The following is a 17778-nucleotide window of genomic DNA, read 5'->3' on the forward strand; positions in this document are numbered from 1 at the left end:
TCCATTCTGTCCCACAGGGTCACTTGAGTTGGAATCAATTAGATGGCAGTGGGTTTGGTTGGTTTGGGTTGTCAGTGTATGTGAAAAAACTGTTGGATTTTCATTGTGTTTGCATCACATTTAGAGTAAACATACACAGACCCATGTTTAGTAGTAACACTATTGATTTGAATTTGGCTGTGCTATACTGCTTTTCTTAAACCTCATGCACAACTTTTATTAGATTTATTACTAGATATTGTGCTATTTTTGTTAATTGGGAATCGGATTTTCTTTTAGTTATAATTTTGATTTAGTTGTTGCAGATGAGAATTGACTTAGATGTATTGGTCGTGTACCTTGGTGAACTTCTATGTCACCATATTTCTTAGATTCTGAGATGTATTCTCCCCTTGAATTTTAATATTTTTGATATAAAAGTGTGTACTCAGTTGATGGTGTGTTATAATCACTGTTGTCCAGTCAACAGTCATGATGTAGTTTTCAAGTCTGCACATACAAAATCCTTAGTCAAGGCTGTTTGTTTTGTCATCACTTTAAATGAGTTGCCTCCATGGTTGATACAACATGTTGTTATTACACGCTAAACAATAGAACTGGAGGCAGAAGAAATTGCAAAGTAGGTGTCTGACTTCAAAGGAAATTTAGGGAAGAGGTGAACCATTGATAGCTTTGGGTAGAAAAGTAGGACCCTGTATGTGAAGTTTTAAGGATACCCTAATTCTTTTTACTTGTAGTTTTCTTTCTGCAGTGCATAAGATGTGATAAGTATCTGTCTAAATAAATTTAAAAGAATTTCTTGAGTAAAGGTAAAACAAGAAATTGTAATGTGTTAGTTTAATAGGCAGTGTTTTTTTCATAGTAGTATGTGAGATAATAGTGTATTTTACACCAAGTAACATCTTTAAATATGATGAAATGTAGGAAGACTTAACAGTTTGCAATTCTTTTGTATTTTCTAAGTAGTTATTTTGTCTGTGAAAATCAAATTTTTAAAAGTCAATTTTTGTTGTTGCTTTTCCTAGCCTTATTGCATTGGTGAGCACCTTCAGCGGGTGCTGAATAGAAGCATTGATAGTGAACATTCTTGTCTAGGTACTTCAGGGTAATATTTTTCAGGTTTTCTCATTAAGTATAATGTCGTACTTTAGGGGAGGATAGATAATACTCTTTAATCTAAAGTCTCTTTATAATTTTAGTGCTTATCATGAGCAGGGTTTGAATTTTTTTCTAATGCTCTTACCGCATCTATTGATACAATGAATTAAGGTACATTAATTGGTTTTCTAAATTTAAACTATCTTTGGAGTCTCTGGATATTTGCATCCCTTTGTTGTGTTATTTTCCTATTTCAAATATGTAATACTTTGTTTGGATAGCAATGTTATGTAACTTCATAAGATGATCTGGGGAATTTTCTCTCTTTAAAAAACTGATTGTGTTAAGTAGATATTATTTGTTTCTTGAAAGTTAGAATTCATATGTGAAACTGTACCTGGTATCTTTTTTGCAAGTAGATTTTAAACTTTTGATTGTTTTTTATCATGGTGATAAACCTTTCTGGGTTTTCTACTTGAGTATCTCTCCCCTACCTGTTTTTGTCATTTATACCAAATAAACAATTTTTTAGAAAAAATAGTTTTCAAATATGGATGTTTAATTTGTTCGTTTTTTCTAATCAGTTTTGTCGGCAGTCTACCTAATTTATTAATCTTTTCAAATAGTTCTTTTTATCAATCCTTTCTATTTCTGCTCATCTAATTTTTCCCTTGATTTGCATTTATTGTGTTATTCAAAAAATGCCCTAACTTGAATACCTAGTTGATTAATATTTAATCCATACTTTTATAATGTATATATTTAAAATTATCAACATAGCTATAAACTATAGCTGGAAGCTGTCATTTTACTCGGATTTGATTTTTGGGTTTAAATTCTAAATATGTTATGATTTCTATACTTTTATTTTCCATGGAATTATTATTAAATTTGTTTTCTAGTTTCTGGGGCTTGTTTTCTGTCATCTCTGTGACATTTCTAATTTTATTGCATTATAATTGAAGAACATTGGATGATAGTAATTTTTGGTACAGGTTTCCTCCTGCTGTCTGAAAGTAGGGTTTCGGGAAAAAAACAAACCCTGTGAAACCTTTCATAAATCTAAATGGCATAAAGCACGGGAGCAATTACCATTAATATATAAGGTCATGGAAAATTTTCATTATCATTCTATTTCTCCGTGAACTTTTTGAAGCCTTTCCTGTATATGGGAAAATATGTTGACTGTCCTTAGACCCAAAAATTTAACTACCAAATCATACCAAATAACCCATAAAGCTTAAAACGGCCTTAACAGAAAAAGCATAGGCATAGTTGAAAGCTGTGGCGGCCTGATGCTGAGGTGCTGCGAGGAGTTCCCAGGGAAGAAGCTGCTTAATGTTAACATCCTTATCTCTCTCTTCCCCCTCACCGCCAAAGCAAAAATACTCTTCATATATCTTTCATTTAGCAAAAAAAAAAACATAGTCATGTAGGTCTTTCATAAAAGCAAACTGGTGGTATATAAAGCAGACTCTCAAAAACTAGGGGATACCTGGCATTTGTTTTGTGGTATTAAGTGGTCGTTTTCTATAAATGTTTCATGTGTTGAATGTGTCATTCTATTTCAGTCCATTAGATTGTTCTGTAAATTTTTTATTTGATTATTTTTTGTTAGTACTAATATTTTTTCAACTTTATATACATTATGGTGTTGTAATTTTATAAGATTTTCTTGTTTATCCACCTTTCCAGAGATACACTTGTATACATTGTACTGTCAAGTATATAGCAGGTTCAAGACTATTACATCTTACTGGCAAATTTTTCCTTTTATCATTAAATTATGTAATTCATCCTTTAATAGTCTTATAAAATCTATTTTGTGTGATATAAATATAACTATACATCTTTGTTGTTCACATTTGCCTGACTCATTTTCTTAACTTTTCTGTGTAAAAGTTTATAGGTATTATTTCTTTTGTAAGCAGTACATCTTTTGAAAAACTACCAAGACATTATAATTTAGCAGCTCCTTGTACTCTTATCATTTATAGAAAACCAGTTTGGATTTTTTTTACTATAATTATATCTTATGTTTTCTATTTGCCATAAAATTGGCTTGTTTCTCTTTTCCTGCTTTCTGTTTTATTAATTTGCCATTATCTCCCCACTTTAAAAAAATAAAGGTTCCTAAATTAGTTGTCCTATTCACTTTCATTCAGTGATTACATTTAGATTTAAATATGCTTACTTTGTTTGATGTAGTAAAAGATAATCAGTATTTCTTTCTAAACTCATTCGTGGCCAAGAAGAAAGGGGGAAAAAAAAGAATTTGACATTCTCTAAAGCAGATAATAAAGAGATGGGCAGGAAGGGAACAATGAGGAAAATATGGTGTCTAACCATTGCTTAAGATGATGAGAATGAAAGTAAAAGTTTAAAATGTTAGAGGAAACCATGGTAAATAAAAGTTAAAATATAACATTGACATGAAAGGACAATGTTAGAACACGGGAGTTCTGCCTTCTGGGGAGATTTAATGTGGAGAAAGCCTATTTAAAGATAGACTAAAAAGTAGATGGAAATTTCATGGTATATTGGCCTATACCTTGATTAAAGACTATATAGAAAGGTTTAAAGTAAAAGGATGGGGGAAAAAGACATACCATGCAAACATTAACCAAAAATGTCCTGCTGTAAATATGTTGATATGAGGCAAAATAGACTTTACAATAATATGTATAACTAGAAGGGTGTTTAATTATGAAAACAGTCAATTTAAGGATATATAGAAATTCTAAGTAAGTATACATCTAGTAACATAGCTTCAAAACATTAAGATGTGTGAATATAAATTAAAAAACCAGTAAGGATAATGAAGATTTAAGCAAGTGTAAATAACTTGATTTAATTGACATAAAAGAACATTGCATTGAATGTTTTGTACTCCCACCCCACCCTAACCTCGGCAAGTGCATTTAGAACTTTTAACACAATAGATCATGTTATGAGCCATAAAACCAGGCTTAATAAATTTCAAATTGTAAAATAGTTAAGGAATGTTTTCTCTGATAACAGTGAAATTTAGTGGTAAGAAACCCAAAAGAACCAGAAGCCCCCAAATTTATAGATTATAAGCTATGTCCTCCTAAATGGGTCAATGATAAAATTAGAAATAGTCAGAAGGTATTTTGTCAAGTGATAATGATTATAGCATACCAAAATATGTGGGATTTAGCTGAAGCCGTGTCTAGAGAGAAAATTTACAGCATTTAGTACATAAAATTAGAAAAGACTGAATATCAATAAGTTAAACATCCATCGCAATATATTAGACAAAAGATTAAATTAAACCCAAAGAAAGTAGAAGGGAGGACATAAAAGGATTCAGAAGTCAGTAAAAGCAATAATATGAAAAATCCGTGATTCTACAAACAAAAAAATGAAATGGTACAAATTACTGCTCTCAGTAGCTTAATGTTTCAGACATTGAAGGCATAATAAGATATTATGAACAATGTTATGCCAATATGCTTGACAACTTAGATGAAACAGAGGTTCCTAAACAAAGACAACTTGCCAAAAGAGAACAAGAAGAAATAAAAAAAATTGATTAGTTCCATATGTTTTGAAGAACTTGGGATCCATAATTAGAACCTTTCCCGGAAAGAATATTCCAGGCCTAAATCGCTTCAGAGATGAATTCTTTCAAACGTTTAAGGAAGAATTAACACCAATCAATCTTACGCTAACTCTGCCAGAGTATAGAAAAAGGTGGATTGTGTCTAAGCTTGTTTTCTGAAGCTAGCATAACTAATACCTAGAAATCTAAGAAGAACTGTACAAGAAAGAACTTTTGTGAATATAGTTGAAAAAAATCTGAACGAAATCTCATATGGAAAAAAGTAATCCATCACAACCAAGTTAAGTTTATTCCAGGAATAAGCCCAGGTGGATTTAGCATCTGGAAAAGCATTATAATTTACTGTTAGAAGAATAAAGATAAAAGTTTGACCACCTCAGGAAATACAGAAAAATAATTTGATAACATTTGGTAATGGTAATTCATGAATTTAAAAAGAATCTCTCAGGAACCTAGGAATAAAGTGGAATGTAAGAGTATTGATGACAAGCATAATGGCACTATCCTGAGTTTTTCTCTGACACCAGGAGGAGGACATGCTCCTTCTTCACTTCCAGTCAGTAGTGCAGTCGGTAGGGCGATCCTATAGGACCAAGTCGAACTGGCCTGTAAAGACTTCCTAGACTCTTTTTCCCCACAGGACAGCATGTGGCTTTGAGCCGCTGACCTCTTCCAGTTAGCAGCAGAACACTTTAGCCATTGTGCCAACAGGGCTCCTTCGGTAAGAAATGAATGGGAAGGTTTGAGGATTTAAAAGGAACATATAAATGTTACAAACATGATTATATATGTAGAAAATCTAAAGTCAGCTACAGGATGTTGGTTCCAACTCATAGTGACTCTATGTACAAAAAAATGTAACACCACTCAGTGCTGCACCATCCTCACAGTTGTTCCTAGGTTTGAGCCCATTGTTGGAGCCACTTTGTCAGTCCATCTCTTTAAAGGTCTTCCTTTAAAGACCTAGTGGGTCTGAACCCCCGACCTTCTGGTTAACAGTCAAATACTTAACCACTGTGGAAGTCAATATTTCATTGAAGAGGCTTTGTTTCTTTTCATATCTGGAAACAGATTAGAAAGTGAATGCATTTCTGAATACCCAGCTACAATCTTAAAAATAACTTTTAAAACAGTTTCGTGCTTAGTATTGGTAATGTAATTTAATTGAGACTATATTTTGGCAACCTTTAATCTGAGTATAAATAGGGGCTTTTGAAAAGTAAAGTTTTAAGATTACTTGTCATATTAGGGCTAACTTTTAATAAGATTGTGAAAGTTTGAACTCTTAGACTTTAAATAAGCGAAACCTTGACATTGCAGATAGGTTCAAAATGGCTTCAGGAAAAAACTATAACAAAAACTTGGCATTGAAATTTTTGAGCAAAGTACAAAGGTTCTAAGTTAGACAAGCCAAAGGAGAACAAGGCTCTGACATTTTATAACTTTCAGACATTTTCTCTTCCCCTTTATGATCAGGATTGTGTGAAAATAATTGAAGTTTGAATTAAAGCTGTCAGATTCATGTTACTAATTATTCATATCTTTTCTTATTTTTTGTGTGTATTTGATCTGTCAAGTGTGGATAGAGTTGTAACCATTCATTTTTGATGGTTTTTAAAAATGTATATCTTTGTGTTTTCTTTTTTTGCTTGTTTTTACATATTTCCATGCTTTTTCATTTGGTACATAAACATTGATGACATCAAATTCAGTATAACCTTGCTTCCTTTGTAAATCATATTGAGCAAGAAATATCAAAAGAAATCCAAAGAAGCAAGAAAATCTGGGTAGTTGTAGTCTCTCAGTACAGAGTACAATGAATTCCTGATTGAAGAAAGTAAACGAGGATCAGTTAATGGCAAAATCCAAGAAAGGTTATTGACTTTGTGGCCCCATTCAGAAAGTTGGAAGGGTCAACTATATTAAGAATTCTGCAAGATTCCCCAATGAGAGAAGCCAGGAGGTTCTTGGGGAGTGAACTAGTTCTGGGCACAGCCAGATAAAGCTATGGAAAGCCACGTTGTTAACCTAGGAGTATAGATGTCTCTAGGAGTCTCTGAGTGGCACAAATGGATAAGCAGTCGACTACTAACCAAAAGGTTGGTAGCTTGAATTTGCCCATAGGTGCCTCAGAAGAAAGGCCTGGTAATCTATTTCTGAAAGTTCGTAACTGTTCAAAAAACCTCAGAAATGTATGAGGTCTCAAATGTTGGGGTCTCAGTGACAACTGGTTTATAGGTCTTGTGCTGGGATAATGCCAAAAATTCATCTATCTGAATTGCAAATTTGGGCATCGGAAACGCCAGTGTGGGGGGTGGCTTGGAGCTGTCTTGAAGAATAGGGGACCATCCAGCACCTGGAAGACTAGATACTAGTCCACCATTAAAGGAAGCCTATTTGTTACCTGGTTACTTTCTCCTCTATGGAGGCAGTCTAAACGGCTCCTGTGGTTAGAATTTATATTCCCTGCTGGAGAATCTCCCAAACTAATTCTCACTGGATCGAAGAAGTAAATCCTAGGTATCAGACTGTAACTATTAGCTAGACCCTTGTCTATAGATAGGAACAGATAAACTAGAAGATTCCTGCTTTTGAGGAAAGCCAGAAGTTTGAAATAATCAAACACCAGAGGAAACAGTTTCATATAATTCACAAAAGAAATGAAATCTTCAGAAATAATGGACAATATATACATAGCCATGTCCTCTCCAAAAAGAAAACAGACATTTCTGTGAAAAAGAAACTAATGTAATTTTGGCATTATAATACCTTCTAAATAAAAATTCAGTAGATGAGGTAAAGGTCAAATTAGTGAACATGTTAAAAAAAAAGTCGGGGATTCTCTTGGGATGTAGTAGACAATGACAAGTATGGGTGCAAAAATTAGAGTGATGTGAAAGCTATATGTTATATCCTGTAATAGAAGTTCTAATAAGAATGGATAAAATGGAAGAACATAAAGAAAAACCAGAAGACTGTTTCCCTGAATTTGAGAAAGGCCCAACCAAGACTTTGTACTGAGAGGGCCCACTGGCCTAGGTGGTGAGATAATGCGGGCCTGTTGGAGTGGTGCTGGTAGTTAAGTACTGCCACATTGCCTCAGACTCACTGCAACCCTATGTACAAAGAATGAATTGTAATGCTAAATAAATAAAACGGAAGCAGGAAACTGGAACAATCCCGGGGGGCTGCAAAAGCAGATACCTATATTTTTATCCTGGATTATGAGCTATAGTAGAAACGTTTTTAATGGCTAGGAAGGTGCTGAGTTGGTGTTTTGTGGTTTGCTTGCTTTTTTCTGAAAAGGGAGTGGTAGGCTTTAAAACATTTGGGAACCTCTGAACTAGAGTGACTGACTTTGACCCAAATTTGATTTAATTTAAAGGCATCCGTGGAAAGACATGTGAAATATGACTTCAGCTTTGAAAGCTAGATAGCTGGAAAGAGGGTGGCCAGAATAACATGGAGGGTGGGGGGAATGGGAAGAGAAAAGATAATCTGATTTAAACATAAAGTTTCCCCAGCTACAATTTCTCCCTAAGAAAAATTCTGTTATAGACAGATTTACTTCTGTTTGTCTTTCCTGCGGGTCAAACATTTCCATCCCTCTATGTACTCTGCTAGTGAAATGGTGCTCTGAGTGTAGTAACCTAGGGCCAACTCAGAAAACTAAAAAGCTTTATTGTCAAGTATTTAGGAGACCAAAAACAGAAAAATAATTTTTGTATCCGTAGTAAGGGCAAAAAACAAGGTTGAATTTCTGGGTGAGGGGGACTTCAAAAAAATCCATGGAAGAATGGAATGAAAAGATAATGGAGGTTTTTTTCAACAACTTTTTGAAGCCGCCTGGTCCAAGCAACTTGTCATTGAAACTTATCTATGAGGGGACCATGAAGGTTTTTAGGCATCAAGGAGATGTAAAAAGAAATAAATTCATTACCACTGATATTGAACGCTATTTTCGTTGATTACTTTTAAAGGATGGAAGAAAGTTTTGTGAATTTCCCGAGTTTCTCCCAACCCTTTATCTTCAGGATGATCATGCTTACAACTGGAAAGGGACTATGTGGGGACCCAGAAGTGTGTCCAGTATATTTGTTTACCCAAAATGTTAGACTTCTGTTTCCCTGAATCTAAGATGTGTCTTGGGTTTGCTTCCTGATGGAAAAGCCCATCAACAAAGTCAGTGAAAACATCAGAGTAGATTTCCATGTTCCTATTCCATCCTAACTCTACTGCCATCCCGAGACCTTTTTCTGAGCACAGGCCTTCTAGGAACTTGGTGTCACTCTGATTGTTAGAGAAATTAGCTTTTCGAATCCCAGAGAGATTAATAGAATGAGGTGTCCCGATCTCTGCTTTGGGAGCAGAAAGTAAAACTTTAAAAAAAAAAAAACCTATTTTAAAATGACCAAAAAAAGGGGAGGGGGGGAATAACTAGTCAAAATAATTAATTACTTGTTAAACATTTATTGCTCATCCAAGTCAAAATAAGGCAAATAGGCACCCTCCATGTAGTCTAGAATGTCTTCTAGGGAAAAACTTTATAAGCTTTATAAACAAAAGAGGCCGTCTGGAGCATCCTGAATGGGAGACCTGTTAAAGTTACAGAGCAGGGACGCTCCCTGCAGCAAGTAGTGTGTGAGGAGGACGCATCAGTTGCCACTGCAACCAGGTCTCTGTACTTAGCACCAGATCTTCCTGATATTAGGCTTCATAGCCATTTGTTGCGAGAGTGGCAGTAAGGAGCAAGGCCAGCTGAGAGGCTGTTTTCTGCACCCCAGCCTTAATCAACTGTGGAGAAGGACTTGACAAAACCTGGCAACAAAAAGGAAATGCCAGAGGAATAATCAAGTCAGGAGAAAGCTGGGCTTTATCCACAAGACTGTGGTGGAAATGTGAGGCTCTATGCCGGCCAATTTGGGAGTTAACTTTATACACATAGGCATTGAAACCCTGAGAATAGACAGGAAGGAGAAGAAGCCCTGTACATCATCTTGGACAAGACTATAGAGTTAGGAACCAGACAAGCCAGCTAGGAGAGTGAAAAGAGAACCAGGGTATTACTTAAAGGAGAGAATTTCTAAATTGAAAAGATTGGGTTACTTGTCCAACAGTAAAAGAAAAGCCAAGGAAAGCAAAATTACTGTTTTGTAGGTTGAACTTTTCATTAGAGGTGATGGAGTTGGATTTGTGTAGGGAAATTGGAGTGGCCCTTAAATCCCACAACAAATCACATGCATTGCTTTCTTAATTGGCTTAATTTCATATAGTAGACTTTCATTGTGCTTAGAGGAGTAATGTATATTTATTTTTTGTTTTATTAGTTGCTCTTTTAAAGGGGGAAAAGAATTCTATAATTCAGAGGGGACTGTGGGTAATGAGAGGGCATCTTCTGTGCATGTACACTTTCCATGTTTTCAAGATTGACAACATTTTTTTGTTTATTAATCTTGCTGCTGTCATACTCTCTAATTTGAGGCAACTTAAAATACATGATGCCCACTTGAGCCCCTGATATCAGCTCCCCATTTCTTCCCCCTCCTTCCCCCACCTGCCCTCCCTCACGAGCCCTTGATAAGTTATAGATTACTTTTTCCATATCTTACATTACATGATGTCCTTTTTGAAGTATGAGGGGATTTCAAAATTCTTGGGAAAATGTTAATCAAAAGATAGTGGAAGTTTTCCATGAGCGTTTTGAAGCCCCGTTGTATGTAGTTTAGAATACTGCCAACAAGCGGTAAGAGAAAAGTGCAATAGAAATGCAAAGGAAGGAGAGATTATTTCTAGCCTTTCCCCTTGGTGTAGGGAAGGGGATTAGGGGGCATACATTAGAGGTTATAGGAGTAAAGTATTTCAGGTAGATGAACCCCTGAGCCAGATGTAGAGTCGGGGTCTTAAAGGGGCATCTGGGTGTTTCTCTTTGACTGACGTGTGTACCCATGCATGTGTGGTGGTGGAGGGATTGCTTAAAGGAAAGTTAAGAGAAATAATTATGGCAAGGTTATTTGGGGCCAGATCTTGAAGGATTGTAGACTGAGGAGTTTCAACTTTATTCAAAAGGCAACTTTTTTGAGCTGAAGAATGACATCTAAATTATGATTTAGAAAAATGACTCTTATTTCTGTTATTTGTTATTTTAATAAGCATGCTGCACTTATATCATCAGCTAAATATGATGAAGATAAAAGATTCTTCTAACAGCCCCATTTAAGGTGGATTAGAAAGTGAGAAAGTAGAGATAGGGAAACCAATTAGAAGACTTATGCAATGCTTGCAACATGAGCAAACTACAGTCCCTGATGTCTGCTCTTTTGAAATGGTCTTTAACTAGTCTGCCTGTTAATTCATTAAAGTTTTTTTCTTCTTTCTTTTTCCTTTTTTTTATTTTTAACATTTTCTGCTAAAGTAGACAGAGTTAAGGTCATTGGGATGGCTTACAAAAAACAGAAGCAGGAAGATAGCTGGAGCTCAGGAAAGACTAAAACCAGGAGCTAACACGTTATTGTAATAAGTTTGTCCTTCCTTCCACTCTATCAGGTTCCTTTTATTTTTTTTTATTTGTAAATCTTCTTCTTGTCTAAGCCAAAGTTGGAAAATAGTCTTCATTAAAACAGTCCAGTAAGTGTGTCTCTTTTTAGGAATTTTAGTTTGGGTCCACATTTTTTTCCCACTCTATCCAGGACCTTCTCAGTGATCCCCGCTGGAGCAGTTGGTCGAGATAGCCCGCTACCACCTAGTTCTGTTGTAGTGGTTGGTGTAGACTATTATAGCTTAGTTGCTTCTTTGAGCCTTGGGTTTCCTTTTTTTTTTTTTTGCTCCAGGCACATAAGAGATCAATAGCTATATCTTGATGGCTGCTTGCAAGCTTTTAAGACCCCAGACACTGCTCACCAAGCTAGGGATATAAAACATTATCTTTATGAACCATGTTACGTAATTGACCCTGTTCACCCGCTTCCTCCCTCCCTGAGCCTGACTGACTGTGATTTGATTGAAAGTTTACCAGGCAAATTGATTTTCCATGTAACAAATCATACGTATTTTGATTTGTGAAGAGCCTGATGGACTCTGGCTTATAATTTAAGATTCTCAGGGATAGGACTTTGATTTTATGGTTCTCTCACATGACCTTTTACTATTTTATAGCGTGTGCCAATCAACTGTGGCCTAGAGAACGTAAATACAGTGTGGGAGTTTATTCCTCTAGATAAGATAATCAGCTAAGAGAGGTCATGGTAAGTTAGGCAGAAATCCCAAGTGTTTACTATAGCTATGCACTTTTAATTTGTATCATTACTTAATTTATTGGCTGGAATCGAGCAGATTATGTTAAATTTAGAGAACATAAAAACAATACAGAAATTTTACCTAGCAAACTACTCTGTGTTTAAGTTGAAACTTAACAAAACTGGTTACCTTTATGGGGTATGGGACGTGTGGACTGAGAGGAGATAGGTGTACTATGTAGGGTACTGGACCTGTTCTATATCTTGTCAGGGTAGCGGTAATATAGGTTTATGTATATATCAAAATTCAACAAGATGTGTTCATTTTACTATATGTAGCAATACTTAAATATAAAAAAGTCAACGTTTACTTGGTTGATCTGCCTTGCTTTCTTATATGTTGTTCACTGCCATAAAAATCTGGTCCCCAACTCAGGTAAACTACACACAATGGAACTGTGCCACCCTCATGATTGGTTGTGGATGGGTCCATTGTGATCTGCAGGGTGCTGTTCACTGGCTAATTTTGGAAATAGATTGCCAAGCTTTTCTTTCTAATCTATTTTATACTGGAAGATTCACTGGTACTTGCTCACCATCGTAACAGTAATAGTACCCAAGCCTCCATTGATTGAAAACCAAACATGGATCTCAAGCATCTTGTTTATTATATGCTGTCGAGCTGACTAACTCACTCACCTTATTAGGACAAAATAGAACTACCCCCTAGAACTACCCCCCTTAGGGTTCCTACGGCTATATTCTTTATATACAAAGGAGCAGTAGGGGCTCAATGGTGAAGTGCTCTACTGCTAACTGAAAAAGTCAGTGGCTCAGACCCATTATTTTTTCTGTGGGAGAGAATGTGTCAATCTCTTTATGTAAAGAAAGGTTTATAGCCTGGGAGAAACCCTATGGGTCATTTCTACTGTATCCTAAAGGATAACTGGGGGTCAAAATTAGACTTGGTAGCAATGGGCTTGTATTTTTTTATGTAATTTTTGTGTGTTGATCACCAGGTCTTTTTTTCCCCTGTGGAGTTGCTGGTGTGTTCAAACGGCTGACCTTCCTGTTCAGCCATCAAGTTCTGTCAATGATGTTATATAAATAATGTTATTATAAAAATTTAAAAAAACCTCATTGCCATTGAGTTGATTCCAACTCATAGCACCCCCGTAGAACAGGGTAGAATTGCCCTTGTGGGTTCTCAAGACTAATTCTTCACAGAAGTAGAAAGCCTCATCTTTCTCTTGCAGAGCTGCTGGTGGTTTCAAACTGCCAACATTATGGTTACATAACCACTACTCCAGGAGGACTCTATCCAGTATTAAATGTGCCTGTGTATCATTGGAAATTAATTTCCCTTTTATTTTATTTTTTCCCTTTTATTTTATTTTGCATCTGTCTCATAATTTGAGAGTTTCAGAGATAAAAACATGATGACATGTGTAATGCATAATATTAAAAATTAATATTTTATTTTTTCTCTGATTTAGGAGCTGTGACTGATGAGAATTGAAGGCCATGGATAAAGATGGACTTGAATTGCAACCACAAGGGCCAAACTCATTTTTTGACACAACAGGTAAAAAGAACTACTTGGGGGTGTTCTACTTCCTAACTACCTAATAAGGGTTGGTTATCAAGAGGATTAATTAATTGCTGGACTCTCACATTTATATTCACACTTAAGTGTCTTGTTATCCCTGTGATAGATTCTACAAATGTTAAAGAGTATATTATATTTCTCCTTTTCAAAATTTGAGTCCCTCAGAACGAGCTCTCATGTTCTGTCAGTAAAAGCAGCAGTATCAAACCTTAGTGTTTATCTTTGCCCATCTATACCACAAAGTCTGATTAGTTTTCACTTTGAAAATGTGCCTTGTTTATATCTGTGCCTCTTCATTCTACTTCCTGCTCTCATCTCACTCTTAAGTCTGTGATAACCTGTATTGGATCAACCTCTACTTTAAATCCTTAACTGCAGAGTAGACGATAATTATAAGTTTCTTATATTCTGAGGATGTACCTTGGGTTAAGTCCCTTATTCTGAGGATAATTTCTAAATATACATAGTCATAGACAGAAGATATTGGTGGCATAACGCATCCAAACATAAAGGGAGAAAAGAAAAAGAAAAATCTACCACCACCACCACCACACACACACACACACACCCCCATGTGAGAAATTTAAAAAAGAAAGATAAGAGTTGATGAGAGAAAATGAGGCAAAGTGGTACATTTGCCCTCCTGAAGTTTTTTTTTAGTAATAATAACCATCCCTTAAGCACCTAAGCATATTAGTTTGTTTAGTGTGCTTAGAATCTTTAATTCTTTAGTCTATAAGTTGCTCTTCTGTTCCATGTAGAAATTAAATATGTCATTTATATTACTTAGATTGTCATACGTGCTTACTTGAATTTGTCATTAAAAAATTTTTTTTTCCAGGAGCTGATGCTGCACACATGGATGGTGATCAAATTGTTGTGGAAGTACAAGAAACTGTTTTTGTTTCAGATGTTGTGGATTCAGACATAACTGTGCATAACTTTGTTCCTGATGACCCAGACTCAGTTGTAATCCAAGATGTTATTGAGGACGTTGTTATAGAAGATGTTCAATGCCAAGACATCATGGAAGAAACAGGTGTATCTGAAACTGTCATCATTCCGGAACAAGTGCTGGACTCAGATGTAACCGAAGAAGTTTCTTTAACACATTGCACAGTCCCAGATGATGTTTTAGCTTCGGACATTACTTCAGCCTCAATATCTATGCCAGAACATGTCTTGACAAGTGAATCTATACATGTGCCTGATGTTGGACATGTTGAACATGTGGTTCATGATAATGTAGTGGAAGCAGAAATCATCACTGATCCACTGACAACCGACGTAGTCTCAGAAGAAGTATTGGTAGCAGACTGTGCCTCTGAAGCAGTCATTGATGCCAATGGGCTCCCTGTAGACCAGCAAGATGATGACAAAAGCAACTGTGAGGACTACCTTATGATTTCCTGTAAGTTTGGGGGTAAAGTGATTTGACAGATGTGTTTTTGAAGTCTACCATGTCTCATTTACATCGAGGGTGAAGTTTTCTTGACTTAAACTTTTATGTAATTAAAGTGAATCTCGTACACTTATCTACATTTCAGTTTCGATTCTGTAAGACAGGCTTCCTCAAACTATGGCCCACGGGCCACATTAGGCCTGCCGGGTGTTTTTGCCCCATTTTGTTTTTTACTTCAAAATAAGATATGTGCAATGTGCATAGGAATTTGGTCATAGTTTTTTTTAAAAAAAACTGTAGTCCAGCCCTCGAACGGGTCTGAGGGACAGTGAACTGGCCCCCTGTTTAAAAGGTTTGAGGACCCCTGCTGTAAGATAACTCAAAATTCAGAAAAGTGAAATGGTGCAGAGTCAAGATTTGATTCTGTGTAAGGGTAGAATAGAAAGCTTTTTTTTCATTCTAGAAAGGTAATGACTGACAGGAATAAAAATGAACTCTCTAATCCTGGAGCTTGTGATTAGACTGTTGCCAGCCTTCATTTAGAATTTAGAACCCTCTTGGAACTTGATTCAACTTGGAAAATAGAATGAATGGTCTAACTGCTTAAATTCTTATATATGAGTGTACAATATTATCTACAAATGTTTAGCTCAACATCTGGGAGGACAGCAGGCTTCTTAAAATGTATTTCTTGGTACCACTTTTGAGGGTTAAAATTCTAAGTGGAACAGACTATAGCTCTGACCTAGTATGGGGATTCTTACATCTTTGGGAACTAAACTACAAATAAATGAATACTCACAAGTGACTTGCAAATATTTCATGTAACATGTATAGGAAGCCAGCATTTTAGGAAATAGCCTTTTAAAACTGGACATTTTAGAAGGTAGAGACAATGTCCCATAAAGAGGAAGATGGCACTTTCATTCAGCACCTATTTGCTGAATCCCTACCAAATGTCAGACATTGCTGTATGTAGTGTAGATGTGGACGTGTGCTAAGCAAAATACATAAAATCACTGTCCCTGAAGTCTTTACAAGCTACAGTGGGAAAGAAAGGTTGCAATGTGATAGGGAAGTGTGAGTAAACTGTGGAGGCAGGGGGAAATGGAGTGGTTTACCTTTCAACTCAAGAATGAGTTCTGGTCTTCTAAGATGAAGGGTGTGGGCATGAGTGAGACATTCCAGGCAAATCATATAGCTGTGTAAAAGGGCCTAGACTTTGCTGGGAGTAATAGGAATTTCAGGATTGACTTGTTTATCTTTTTTCACTTCTGGTTTAATTTCTTAGAATAAAAAAAAAATTCTAGAAATGGAATTGCTGGATCAAAGGGAGACATATTGTGGCTTATATTGTCCCGATATTTTGCCTAATTCCATTCACCAAGTAGAGAACTGCTATTTCTCTATACTCTTAACCAAAATGGTTTTTATTTTCCTTTTTAGTTTTTGTCAGTCTGGTAGGGGAAAATAGGAGATCTCATTTTAATTTGGAATTTATTTTTGGAAGATAGTTGTTTTATTTTTTTATAGTTATTTTAGTAATATGGAGTCAATATGGAGAAAATCGTGGCAGAGAGGTGGTTGATAATGGGTCCTCTATGAGATAAAGATACTAGATATACTAACAGTAATGGGAACAAAGAGAAAAGCTGGGTTTAAAGGAGATTATGAAGTAAAATGGACAAGATTTAGTGACAGAATAGAGATGATGATATGAGAGAGGCAGATGATTCAAGGATACTAAGGTTTCTACTTTGGGAGGTTGGGTCGCTAGCCATGCTATTAACTAAGAAGAGGGAGGAGGGAAGTAGATTTGGTGGGAAAGAAAATAATTTAGGACTTGTAGAAATTGTGTGCTAGGGATGATCCTAGTAGATGGTTTTTCTAGACAGCTGGAAGAAGACGTTTAGACAATAGAATATAGATCGTATTTTAAGTGGAACAGATGGTGGCCCCCCAAAGAGTGTTTGTAGCATAATAAAAGAATGTCAAGCATGGATCCCTTCAGCACTTTTAAGAAGTAAGCAGAACAGAAAAGCCATGAAAATCAGAAGAAAAAAAGGTGTAGAGGGTGTTTTTAACATTGTGAAAGATACAGTAAGTTTCTTGAAAGTAACCAGTCACTGGGGAGGGAGTATGCATTTTTATTGCACAATGAGGTTATTAATATCTTCATTAGAAGAGTTCGTAAAGCATGGATGTGGAGAGTAGGTAGAAGAGATAATGCTGGAATGGTTTGAGAAGCCAATAGAAGTGGAGTAGGGTGAAGTGGTTTGTGGAAATAAATTCCCGTTTTTGTCAATGACAGGATGGAAGAGGCCAAGAGAGTATAGCATTTGATGGTTGACTGGATGGTGGAAGTGTGCTCAGCATATTTATAAGCCTATAGGGAGAGGAAAGACACCATTGGACAGAAAGAGCCTGAAGAGCGGGGTTAGTCAAGAAAAAGGGACTGGGGTCCATAGCAGATGTGGGAGGGCTGTTAGGGGAGTCTCAGAGAAGAGTACGTCTCTGAGCAAGACAGTTAGGGATGTGGCACCTATTGGTAAAATTAGAGAGCCAGGAAAGATGAGTGTTTGAATGTTGGGAACTATTTTGCTGAAATGCTATTTTAAAATACTACTGCCAGATGTTCTGTTGTAAGACCAGGTGACCTAGGGGCAAGGCTAGGGAAAGTAGATAAATGCCTAATAATTTATGAGGGGAAGAGGGTCTGGTACAATAAATCATTCCTGTTTCTCCTTGACCCCTCTTTCTGTTCTCTACCCCTTCTGCTTTCCTAAATTTATTTGCTTCAGAGCCAAGAGCGTGGCATTGCCTTGACATTTAGCTGCATACCTTCTCTTGC

General features: G+C 36.1%; 1 protein-coding gene across 4 annotated transcripts in view; it reads left to right on the forward strand.

Moving 5' to 3' along the window:
- Positions 1 to 17778, forward strand: part of ZFX (zinc finger protein X-linked) — a 55654-nt gene that overhangs the window by 11052 nt on the left and 26824 nt on the right. For all 4 annotated transcript variants that reach the window (XM_075539651.1, XM_075539652.1, XM_075539648.1 and 1 more), the window contains exons 2-3: positions 13413 to 13501; positions 14367 to 14936. In XM_075539651.1, the coding sequence (XP_075395766.1) occupies positions 13441 to 13501; positions 14367 to 14936 (631 nt within the window). In that variant the 5' untranslated portion in view covers positions 13413 to 13440. The remainder of the gene's footprint in view (positions 1 to 13412; positions 13502 to 14366; positions 14937 to 17778) is intronic.

Source organism: Tenrec ecaudatus, chromosome X (assembly GCF_050624435.1).
Source record: "Tenrec ecaudatus isolate mTenEca1 chromosome X, mTenEca1.hap1, whole genome shotgun sequence".
Lineage (NCBI taxonomy): Eukaryota > Metazoa > Chordata > Mammalia > Afrosoricida > Tenrecidae > Tenrec > Tenrec ecaudatus.